This window comes from Canis lupus, chromosome 19 (assembly GCF_003254725.2).
Source record: "Canis lupus dingo isolate Sandy chromosome 19, ASM325472v2, whole genome shotgun sequence".
NCBI lineage: Eukaryota > Metazoa > Chordata > Mammalia > Carnivora > Canidae > Canis > Canis lupus.
This window is the reverse complement of record NC_064261.1, coordinates 21,664,276-21,676,472: the sequence shown is the minus strand read 5'-3', so window position 1 is coordinate 21,676,472 and position 12,197 is coordinate 21,664,276. Positions and strand designations below refer to the sequence as shown.

Sequence of the window (12,197 nt, the reverse complement as noted above, 5' to 3'; positions counted from 1 at the left end):
AATCAATTTTGAGAGCAAAAATAGTCGTCAAAATGGCCACTGCTCATTTATGTTGACAGAACATTTGCACTGAATTATAGTGGAGAAAAGAAAGCTTGCCTTCAAACAAGGGCACAGTAAAGCCTAAAGACAAAATCAGAAGACACTCAAAGGGCCAGGAAAGGAAGGTACATCCTCAAGGTCCAAGTAAGGCTCTCTGCATCCTCTGACAATTTGGGGAAGGATGGGACCACAAAACCCAAGAAAAGAAACTTACACAAAGATGGGGGTTAGGCTCCAATATACCAGGACCTTCTTTTTAAAGCCAACACTGTGGGGCACCTGGGTGGCTCAGTCAGTTAAATGTCTGCCTTCAGCTTGGGTCATGATACCAGGGTCCTGGGATGGAGCCCCGCATCAGGCTCCCTATTTATCAGACGCCTGCTTCTCCCCCTCCCATTCCTGCTCCCACTCCCCTTTGCTTGTGCTCTCCCTTCTCTGTCAAATAAATTAATTAAATCTCTTAAAAAATAAGTAAGCCAACATTGTAACAACTCTATTCTTAGAATACAAAACCTGTCACAGACGTTGAAAGGACACCTGGTTCAGCTCTGGGTCTGGGAATATAGAACTAGTGACAGGAAATAAACTGAAGGCTTGCCTCCTAGTAGAAAGTGTGTCAATGTTGAAATGACAGTCCTGAGTCTGAATACAGCTTTGCCACCCACAGTGTTAATAAGTTACCTAGTATCATTGAAAGTCAATTTCCTCAACTAGAAATCAAGATAATGCCACCTACCTCACAGAGTCCCTATGATAATTATGTAATATATGTAAAATCAGTATAACCAGATCACAACCAACCTTCACAAATAATAGTTTTTATAAATCATCCAAAGTATATATGTTGCCCATTCTTTACTGTTAGTCTCAATTTTAGCTAAGTTCTGAAGGTATCCCTCCAACAGAAATTTACATCTGAACAATAAACAGTATTAACTACAGCTAGTAATAAATGATATAGTGATCACTTTTCCCTAAACCCTGCTCTTTCTAAAAGGACAGCAGAATGATCTGTTTACTCTTTCCCCAATAAACTGAGTTGGTTCTTCCTGCTTTAGAACACACCAGGAGGGATCCCTGGGTGGTGCAGCGGTTTGGCTCCTGCCTTTGGCCCAGGGCGCGATCCTGGAGACCCGGGATCAAATCCCATGTCGGGCTCCCGGTGCATGGAGCCTGCTTCTCCCTCTGCCTGTGTCTCTGCCTCATTCTCTCTCTCTCTCTGTGTGACTATCACAAATAAATAAAAATTAAAAAAAAAAAGTTAGAACACACCAGGAATCCTACTACTGATAGCAGCCTCAGAAATAAGCAGACAGTATATGAAAGATAGTCACACACACAGGTGAATCTAAGAAGTGATCTCAATCCCATCAATAAAGAATTGATGGGGCACCTGGGTGGCTCAGTTGGTTAAGCATCTGTCTTCGGCTCAGGTCATGATGCCAGGGTCCTGGGTTTAAGTCCGACACCGGGCTTCCTGCTAACTGGGGAGTCTGCTTCTCCCTCTCCTCCTCACTCACACTGTCTTTATCTCTGTCACTATCTCAGACTCTCTCTCTCAAATAAACAAATAAAATCTTAAAAAAAAAAAAAAGAATTGATTCTATTTTGCAGTTATTTTGGAGAGCCAAAAGTCTAGTTTTAGATAAACTCATTCCCTCAAGTCAAATCTTCATCCCTATAATTAAAGTCTCTAGTATTTGAGAATCTTAATCACTGTTCAATCCCCAAATAAGACAGTATTTCCCACAAAGACAGCAGGACCTCCACGCTAATATATCAGAGCTCAGCTTAGTTAGATTCCAACAGGGACTCAGGTCAGCCATGACTAATAGAGCATGCTAGTGAGAAAAAGAGACCAGCAGGGATTATTACCACGATTCCCTGGTCTTTGTCAAGGTAGCAACCAAGAAGGAACTCTGTGTAAGCAGAAACACAGTTCATAGAGCTCTAAAAATTTCCCAGGGGAAATCCAGAGCAACATCATTAATAAGACTTTGCCATTTGTTTAAGTGTGATCTGTTTCAGCAAAAGAAATAAACACATACTCTAAAGCAACACTAATCCCAGACCCACGGACTCATGTCCTGTACTTACTCTGTCGCAGCAACCATCCACTCTTCACAAACGCCATCTTTCACCTATAAAAGAAACAGCCAGGTTCAAAGTTATACCCAGAAAAGAGAATGGCTCATACAAGTTGTTTTTCACCCACAACACTTCTGACACCAAACATGTGGGGTCTTTCCACACTAACAAAATTCTCCAAATCTCAGGACACCAACTGGATATCTACTGATTCAACTTGATTCTGACCTGAAATTAGCATCAGCCCTCACAGGTTAAGGGCTCAGTTCCACAAGAGTGCTCCCACTTTAGAAACAAGTCCAGAGCTATTTCTGACCTACAAATTGGGGATTCCCATAGCCTATCCTCAAATTTGATAATTTTGCTAGAATGGTTCACAGAACTCAAGAAAGCATTTTACTTACTATTTCCTGTTTCTTGTAAAAAGATACAACTCATGAGGAGCCAGATGCACAGAGTAAAGTATGAGTAAAACTACAGAAGGTTTTCATGCCTTCTGTAGGCACACCACCCCCTCTGAACACTTCTATGTGATCAATTAACCCAGAAGCTCTTAGAACCCTGGCATTTAAGGGTTTTAAGGGAGATTACATTAGGTAGGCATGATTGATTACATTACTGACCACTGGTGACTGAACTTTAATCCCCAGCCTCTCTCCATCCCGGCTGGTCTAGGTATGGGGCTGAAAGCTCTAGCCTTCTAATCGCAAGGTTGATTTCCCTGGCAATTAGCCCTATCCTAAAGTTATCTACGAACCTACCAAGAGCAATCTCATGTGCATAAACTTAGGTATGGTTGAAAAGGGTTTATTATGAATAACAAGATAATCTTAGCACCTCTATCAGGAAATTGCAGGGGTTTTAGAAGTTCACATATTTCTTGTTATATCACCAAATCACAGCCATCTGGTCTAACTCTCCATCCTGATCCCTTTCTGTGTCACCTGAAGGAGGGACCAAAGCCATTCTACCTCACCAGCCATCTGGCATTTACCTAATACCTCTTCAGTGGGACCAATACAACTCCTCACCCCACCTCCTCCCCACCACCGCCACCTCCCACTCCAGACTTTGGCCTCAATACTCTGCCCAGCTTACCAAATGTAAACGCCACTCAACAGAAATAACACAGGCCAGGAACACTAAGATTTAACTCTGTCAAGGATGTGTGGCTTCTCCTAACATGCCCAGCATCCTGCCTCAGCTTTATACCTGGGGTGCCCAGTGGACTTAACATAGCCCAGGCAGATACATGTGCACTGGTGTCAATAGGTAGAGTAGCCTAGTCAGAGTAGAATACCAGGAAGTAAAGAGAAACTGTGATAAATTTTACTCCAGGGACGCCTGGGTGGCTCAGTGGTTGAGCACCTGCCTTCAGCCCAGGGTGTGATCCTGGAGTCTCGGGATCGATTCCCATGTTGGGCTCCCTGCATGGAACCTGCTTCTTCCTCTGCCTGTGTCTCTGCCTCTCTCTCTCTCTCTCATGAATAAATAAAATATTTAAAAAAAAATTTAACTCCATAAAAATAAAAATCTGAGTGGCAAAAAAAGTCAAAAAGACAAAGACTAAGAAAAAACATTTACAACTATATGGCAGCAATGAGCTAATTCCCTTCATGTACAAAGCTCACAAACAAGAGAAATGACAATCATCTGGTAGTTCACAAGAAAAGAAACATGAACGGCCAATAAACTCATAAGATACTCAATTTCTCTTTCAATTCAAAAGACAAAATTCAAAACACAAGTTAACGATATTACCTATCACATGGGCACAAATGACAAAGACTTCGATACCCAGAAAGGAGTAAGCATAATGGCAGAAATGAAAACGGTTGCAAACTTCTAGTAAAAAGTTTTGACATTTATCAAAATTTCAAATGTTCATGAACTTTGACCCAGAGAATTTGTATATCCATGGCAACATCACTTAGACTGCCAAACAGTAGCCTCAACCAAAGTGATCCATATTGGAAGACAGTTCAAAGGGCACCTCCATACTTGATACATCAGTATGCAGATGTGAAAAAGGATGTAGAACAAAGCGTGCTGATACCCACAATCGTTCTGTGCAAGGAATCATAGAAACTGTTAATGACATGTATCTCTGGGCAAAGAAATGAGGCAACACTGTGTATGTATCACAAAAGAAGGTGACTAGGGGCACCTGGGTGGCACAGTTGGTTAGGCATCCAACTCTTGGTTTCAGCTCAGGTAGCAAGCTCAGGGTTGTGAGACTGAGCCCTGCGTCAGGCTCCACAATCAGTGCAGAGACTGCTTGATACTCTCTCTCCTTCTGCCTGTCACCCACCCTCATCGAGCATGTGTGCTCTAAAATAAATAAATTAAAAAAAAAAAAAAAAAGATGACCGGGCATTTGGGTGGCTCAGTGGTTGAGCTCTGCCTTGGGCTCAGGTCGTGATCCCAGGGTCCCAGGATCAAGTCCAGCATTGGGCTCCCCGCATGGAGCCTGCTTCTCCCTCTGCCTATGTCTCTGCCTCTCTCTCATGAATAAATAATAAAATCTTAAAAAAAAAAAAAAAGTGACTATTCAGTCCTATTACACCCTTCTGCTAATACTTAAATTTAACAATTTGCATGTGTTATATCCTTCTTCTTTAATCAACAGATTTTAGGGGCCCCTGGCTGGCTCAGTTGGTAGAACATGCAACACTTAATCTTGGGGTTGTAAATTCAAGCCCACATGTTGGGAATAGGAATTACTTTTAAAATTTTTTGAATTAAAAAAAATAGGGGCATCTGGGTGGCTCAGTCAGTTAAGTGTCTGACTTTGGCTCAGATTGAGATCTTGAGGTCCTGGGATGAAGCCTCAAGTCAGGGTCCCAACTCAGTGGGGAGTTGGCTTATCCCTCTCACTGTCTCTGCTCCTCCCCCTACTTGTGTTCACGGTCTCAAACAGGTAAATAAAATCTTATAAAAAAAAAGAAAAAAAAGATCTTGGGGCACCTAGGTGGCTCAGTTGTTGAGCCTCTGCCTTTGGCTCAGGTTGTGATCCTGGGGTCCTGGGATCGAGTCCTGTATCAGGCTCTCTGCAGGGAGCTTGCTTCTCCCTCTGCCAATGTCTCTGCCTATTCCTCTGTGACTCCCATAAATAAATAAGATCTTTAAAAAAAAATAGATCTTATTTGGAGATTTTATTTGGGCCAAACTGTTTTCTACTTAGCATTTTTAGGTATTCTCCTTAAGGGTTGGATAGCAAAATGGAAGAAAAGCCTTAAGCATGCACCTGAAAAAAACAAGTCTCCCCACAACCCTTTAATTTTTCCATTTCTAAGTATGACTAAATTATCACCTTTCTAATATTTTATTTATTAATGTAAGAGAGAGACAGAGAGAGAGAGAGAGAGAGAGAGAGAGAGGCAGGCAGAGACACAGGCAGAGGGAGAAGCAGGCTCCATTCAAGGAGCCTGACGCAGAACTCGATCCCAGGACTCCAGGATCATGCCCTGGGCCGAAGGCAGGCGCCAAACCGCGGAGCCACCCAGGGATCCCCAATTCTCACCTTTCTCCAAACCTTTACAAAAAGAGCTGTACAAGCTTGGTTCATCCTATACTCCAGCATTCCAAAATCTCATACTGTGAAGGTTCCTAATGTCCTTGTGATTTCTGCCAACTCATGCTGTCATCTCCAAGAAAGTCAGTGTTTTTCACCTTTCTTCATTTTTCTCCCAATTAGATGCTCAAACATACAGTCCCAAGTAAACCAGAAACAGAAAGGCAGTCTCTCCCCTATCTCCCAGTAGATCTGGATTCCACTCACTGCTGACTGGACAGGACTAGCCCAAAGGCAGCTGATTGTAGGGCTAATTCCACCTATCACTGACCAGGAAACCCATCCTAATCCAAGGCTCTCTGTTAGGCAAAAAGATAATTATTTAATGTGGGTTGAAATGGTTTCCTAAAAGTTGTAGCCAAACAAAAACAAAAACAAAAGAACACCTTGCAGCCTAAAACCTTCCAAACACACACCATCATATTTTTACCCAACAAATATTCCCTGAGTGCTAATATGAGCTCAGTCTTGTAGGCACTAAGGACACAGCAGTGACCAAGCCAAAGTCCCTGTTTTCATGTAGCTTACACTGTAGAAGTAACAGGTTAAACTTATAAATTAAAAAGATAGGTGATGCAATGTTATAGACAGCATTACATCTTTATGGTGGTGTTACACCTAATCTTTACATCTAATAAAACAGTATTCATACAAGCCAAATCCTGGATAATTATACTCAAATGCCCTACTATCATGAGGTGAATTCTCAATCTGTATTTCATGTGAAAAAGAAAATATATGGGAATAGGCCAAAAATTATTAGCAGCTATTGAGAGCTACCAAGTCACAATACAAATATAAAACCTGGCTGAAATGCTGTCATACAACTTCGCTGGTAGTGATCAGTTGGTGATTGTGTAAAAATGTGGAGCAATAAAAACGAGTTTCCTGAATTTTTGTGGTAATCTTTGCAAATCTCTTAAATGGACTCTCAACTCTATGGTCGGTCAATCCATCTTCAACAAAGCAAGAAGAACATGCAATGGAAAAAGGACAGTCTCTTCAACAAATGGTGCTGGGAAAATTGGACAGCCACATCCAGAAGAATGAAACTGGACCATTTTCTTACAGCATACACAAAAATAGAGTCCAAATAGATGGAAGATCTAATTGTGAGGCAGGAATCCACCAAAATCCTAGAGGAGAACATAGGCAACAACCTCTCTGACCTCAGCTGCAGCAACCTCTTGCTAAACATGCCTCCCAAGGCAAGGGAAACAAAAACAAAATGAACTATTGGGGGGCATTTGGGTAACTCAGTCGGCTAAGCATCTGACCCTTGGTTTCGGCTCAGGTCATGATCTTGAGTTTGTGGAATCGAGATGCACATCAGGCTTCACACTCAGTGCAGTCTGTTTCAAATTCTTTCTGCCTCTCCCTCTGCCCATCTCTGCTCATGCTGGCATGTGTATGTGCGCACTCTCTCTCAAATAAATAAAATCTAAAAACAAAAAAACAAAAAAACAAAAAAACTCGGGACTTCATCAGGATAAAAAGCTTTTGCACAGCAAAGGAAACATCAACAAAACTAAAAGGTAACCTATGGACTAGGAGAGACATTTGCAAATGGCGTATCAGATAAAAGGCTAGTATTCAAAATCTATAAAGAGGGCCGCCTGGATGGCTCAGCAGTTGAGCATCTGCCTTCCGCCTAGGGCATGATCCTGGAGTCCCAGGATCGAGTCCCGCATCAGGCTCCCTGCATGGAGCCTGCTTCTCCCTCTGCCTGTATCTCCGCCTCTCTTTCTCTCTCTGTCTCTCATGAATAAATAAATAAAATCTTTTTAAAAAATTTTTTAAAAATCTATAAAGAACTTATCTAAATCGACACTCAAAAACCAACAAATCCAATTCAAGAAATGGACAAATGGCATGAACAGACATGCTATGGAATGTGGTAGAGAAAACACAAGTTCCAATGTGAGTTCAGATTCCACACAACGGGACAGACTTAAAAAAAAAAAAAACTTGAAACACTGATTTGTAGAGTACCTTCTCCTCAGTACATAATGCAAATGGTTATTGTGGTAATAGGAAGAGATATTTGCTGTGTTCGCTAACATGCTACAATTTCTTTTTTAGCAAAAAGTCTGGACTTCTGAGTTAAGAACTCAAGTGTACAAAGCTTAGGCAGTAGAGAAGACTGGAGGAATAGATTTTGAAGCAGCCTAAAATTTACTATTAAAAAGAAGGACTTTCAGGAGAAAGCCTTGAATTCACACCCTCAGGAATACACTGAGTTTGGTTACTTGCACTTGCTGTGCAGGCATTTACAAGACAGTCTCCAGAAAAGTCAAAAGGAACCAAGAAAATATTAAAGTCTCATGACAATAAAAGCTTCCTGAAGCCCCTTGTGGGATCCTCACTCTAACTGGGCCCACCACAGCACATCTTCTTGGAAGACTGAGGCCAGGGCATTTTGTCAACTAACAGAAATGCAAGATGGGCACTCATCTGAATGCTGGAAAACAAGTTCTTTAACACCACTGAAGAGATCTGTGTCCTTTAACTGTGCCTACTAGCTTCTTCTGTCAAGGCATCATTTTGGTATCACCACCACCACAGAAAGCATATTATCTCATCAGCCTTAGTCTCAGCCTCCAAAGCCAGAGCATCCTAGCCTCTGGCTCCCAACCCATAAGCAATATGTAACACAATATAGACCCTCCACTTTGGGCACTACAAATAAGATACACCAAAGGCAACAAGTCCTTAAATAAGTAGCTGCTATCACCTGCTCCTTAAATGACTCACCTCACCTAAGCTAGACCACAGCTACATCTTTCTATCTAGAGTCTGTACCCTACCAAGCTCCTGAATCCTGACCACAAAGCAGAGAAGGAAGGGACATTATCCCTGAGCCTACCTGCCCCTCAGCCTTACAGAGCACTCAATGCCACTGCCTACAAGAAGTACGCTACTCATCAGCCTAGCCCAATTCCTGATCCCAGATCCTGCTAGCCTGCCCTGCCTTGAGATTACCTGGAAACAATGGGGGGGGGAGGACCACACGACTTTAAACGTCCATCTTTTCATTTTTCGCTCTGTGTTAAACGGATGTATTACATAGATATGTAAAAATCTGTATTTCTTGTCACTAAACACTGGAATTCACATGAGAGTTATTTTCAGAGAGAAAACACAATAGTAATCTTAAAATGGGAATCCAAGACAAAAGATATACCAGTAATGTCAAGATTACCCATGCCAGTGACTGCTTTGCTATTTTCAACATCAGTGATGGATTATAAGGAGCACAAACAGCTAACTCCACTCCCTCCTGAAATGCAACTAAAATGACTTAGGGGGAAAACAAGGCATAAATCACAAAGACACCAGCAGTAGAGACAAAAGTCAGGATTTGAACATGTGTTCAAGAAATATAGATTTTACACTTGTTCAAATCCTGACTCACTCACTTATAAATAACCTTGAACAAGAGGGGCAGGGGCTGGGAAATAATAAATAACCTTGGGCAAGTTACTTAACTTTTCCAAGCCTTAGTTTTTTTATCTGTACAATGAGAATACCAATACCTACTTAACAGACATTTGGACAATTGGGTAAAATAATATGTTTGGCATAATACCTGACATTTACAAAAACTCAAGAAATGGGAGCTGCTCACACAGCAATTATCACTTATATTTCCTCACTAGCCACCTGACTAAAATCTGCCCAAAACATTCCAGAAGACCGAAGAATATTAAGCTGTGAAGAATGACTTTGCAGACTTAATAAATTAAGATACCCTTGAAAGTCAAAATTTGAACACATATACACTAGAAGTGAACGCAAAAAACAAAAAACCTCCCAAGGAGCACCTGGGTGGCTCAGTCAGTTAATCGTCTGCCTTCAACTCAGGTCATCATCTTAGGGTCCTGGAATCAAACCCTGATCAGGCTCCCTGTCCAGTGGGGGGGTCTTCTTCTCCCTCTCCCTCTGCCCCCACCCACCCAAATGTGTTCTCTCTGCTGCTCTCAAATAAATGGAATCTTTTTAAGATTTTATTTATTCATTCATGAGAGGCATGGAGAAAGAGGCACAGACCTAGGCAGAAGGAGAAGCAGGCTCCCTGCAGGGAGCCCAATAAGGGACTCCACCCCAGGTCCCCGGGATCACGCCCCAAGCAGACACTCAACCACCGAGTCACCCAGGTGCCCCTGAAATTAAAAAAAAAAAAAAAAAAATTGTAAAAAAATTAAACCTCCCATTCTACATAACTAAATCCATCTTTTTCCCCCCCAAAGAGTTTCTTTATTTAAAAGAGAGAGAGAGAGAAAGGGAGCACAAGCAGGGGGAGGGGCAGAAGGAGAAGTAGACTCCTTGCTGAGTAGGCAGCCCAAAGCAAGGCTCAATCCTAGGCCCCTGGAATCATGACCTAAGCAAAGGCAGATGCTTAATCGACTGAGCCACCCAGGTGCCCCTCCAAATCCCTCTCTTGAGGAACAAGAATATTTCTTTGCCTTACCTTGCTATATTCCACATCACTTCGCAACTTATTTAAAATTTCACTATTTATGTCCTGGAGCAAGATCTATTGCATAAACTAAAACCCATCAGATAAAAGGCCTGCTCGTGGTCTCCAGAGAATAAAACACCAGCAAACTAGCTGCAAAATATCCACATTACTCACATGCCAGTAAATCTATAGGAAGTTTTTAAATACAAACCATATTCAACAATTCAAATTATTTTAAATGTGAACTGAAATTATCTTAAAAACACTGAATCCAGGGGTGCCTGGGTGGCTTAGTTGCTTTAGCATCCAACTCTTGGTTTCAGCTCGGGTTGTGATCTTGAGGTCATGAGATCAAGCCCCACATGGGGCTCTGCACTTAGCAGGGAGTCTGATTTTTCTCTCCCTCCCCCTCTGGCCCTTCCATACTTCATGCGTGCATGCATTCTCTAAAATAAAATAAATAGGGACACCTGGGTGGCTCAGTGGTTGAGCTTCTGCCTTCAGCTCTGGTTGTGATCCTAGGATCCAGGGATCGAGTCCCACAGAGGGAGCCTGCTTTTCCCTCTGCCTATGTCTCTGCCTCTGTGTCTCTCATGAATAAATTAAATCTTAAAACAAACAAACAAAATCTTTAAAACAAAACACTGAATCCAAAAGAGATCAATTTTTTTTTAAGATTTTACTTGACAGAAAGAGAATACAAGCACGGGGGTGGGGGGTGCAGCAGGAGAGAGAAAAACAGGCTCTCTGCTGAGCAGGGAGCCTGATGTGGGGCTTGATTCCAGGGTCCTAGGATCATGACCTGAGCTGTAGGCAGATGCTTAACAGACTGAGCCACCCAGGTGCATCCAAAAGAGATCAATTTAACAGAAAGATATTGCCTTTGGAATCTGGTAGTTCTGAGCTTTACCTTTTTACTAACATATGACTTTGAGCACAATACTAAACCTCCCAAGACCCACTTTTTTTTTTACCTATTCGACAGGACATTACTGTTATCTCATAAGGTTAGTGTGAGAATTAACTGAGATAATAAGCCCAAAGCGCCCCATAGGAGCTGCTCCAAAAGGAGAGATGGCTATAATTATTATTTTTCCTAAGAAGTGCAATTCAAGGGTGCCTGGGTGGCTCAGTCGGTTAAACGGTTGCCTCCAGGTCAGGTCATGATTCCAGGGTCCTGGGATTCAGTCCTGCATTGGGCTCCCTGCTCAGCTGGAAGCCTGCTTCTCCCTCTGCTTGTGTGCACTCTCTCCATCTCAAAAAAAGTAAATAGGGACACCCGGGTGGCTCAGCGGTTGAGCAGCTGCCTTTGGCTCAGGGTGTGGTCCCGGAGTCCGGGGATAGAGTCCCACATTGAGCTCTCTGCATGGAGCCTGCTTTATCCTCTGCCTGTGTCTGTCTCTCTGTCTCTCTCTCTCTCTCTCTCAGTGTCTCTCATGAATAGACGGATAAAACCTAGAAAGAAAAAGAAAAAGAAAAAGAGGATCTCTGGGTGGCGCAGCGGTTTAGCGCCTGCCTTTGGCCCAGGGCACGATCCTGGAGACCCTGGATTGAGTCCCACGTCGGGCTCCCGGTGCATGGAGCCTGCTTCTCCCTCTGCCTGTTGTCTCTGCCTCTCTCTCTCTCTCTGTGTGTGTGTGACTATCATAAATAAATTTAAAAAAAAAATTTTTTTTAAATCTTTAGGGGTGCCTGGACGCTTAGTCAGTTAAGTGACTTGAGTCTTGGTTTTGGCTCAGGTCATGATCTCATGAAGTGTGAGATCAAGTCCTGCGCTGGGCTCCACACTTAGTGTTAAGTTTGCTTAAAGATTCTCTCCCTCTGCCCTTTCCCATCATGTTTGCATCTGTGTGTGCACACTCTGTCTAGACACTCTCTCAAGTCTTTAAAATAAATGAAATCTTAAAAAAAAATAGGCAATAAGAATTCTCAAGCCTCTCTAAATACAGGGGACAAGCATTGGGTAACCCATCATTAGTGGTCAGTTCATTTGTAGCATTGGCCACTGACAGGTAGCAACCATTTCTTAAT

General features: G+C 42.4%; 1 protein-coding gene across 5 annotated transcripts in view; it reads right to left on the bottom strand.

Annotated features, from left to right (window-relative positions):
* PLEKHB2 (pleckstrin homology domain containing B2) overlaps window positions 1-12,197 on the bottom strand; it is a 50,040-nt gene that overhangs the window by 35,729 nt on the left and 2,114 nt on the right. For 4 of the 5 annotated variants that reach the window (XM_025435945.3, XM_049097093.1, XM_025435946.3 and 1 more), the window contains exon 2: window positions 2,140-2,183. In XM_025435945.3, coding sequence (XP_025291730.3) covers window positions 2,140-2,183 — 44 coding nt within the window. Of the gene's footprint in view, window positions 1-2,139; window positions 2,184-9,754; window positions 9,868-12,197 lie in introns of all 5 variants that reach the window. The other variant, XM_049097095.1, reaches the window with a different exon arrangement.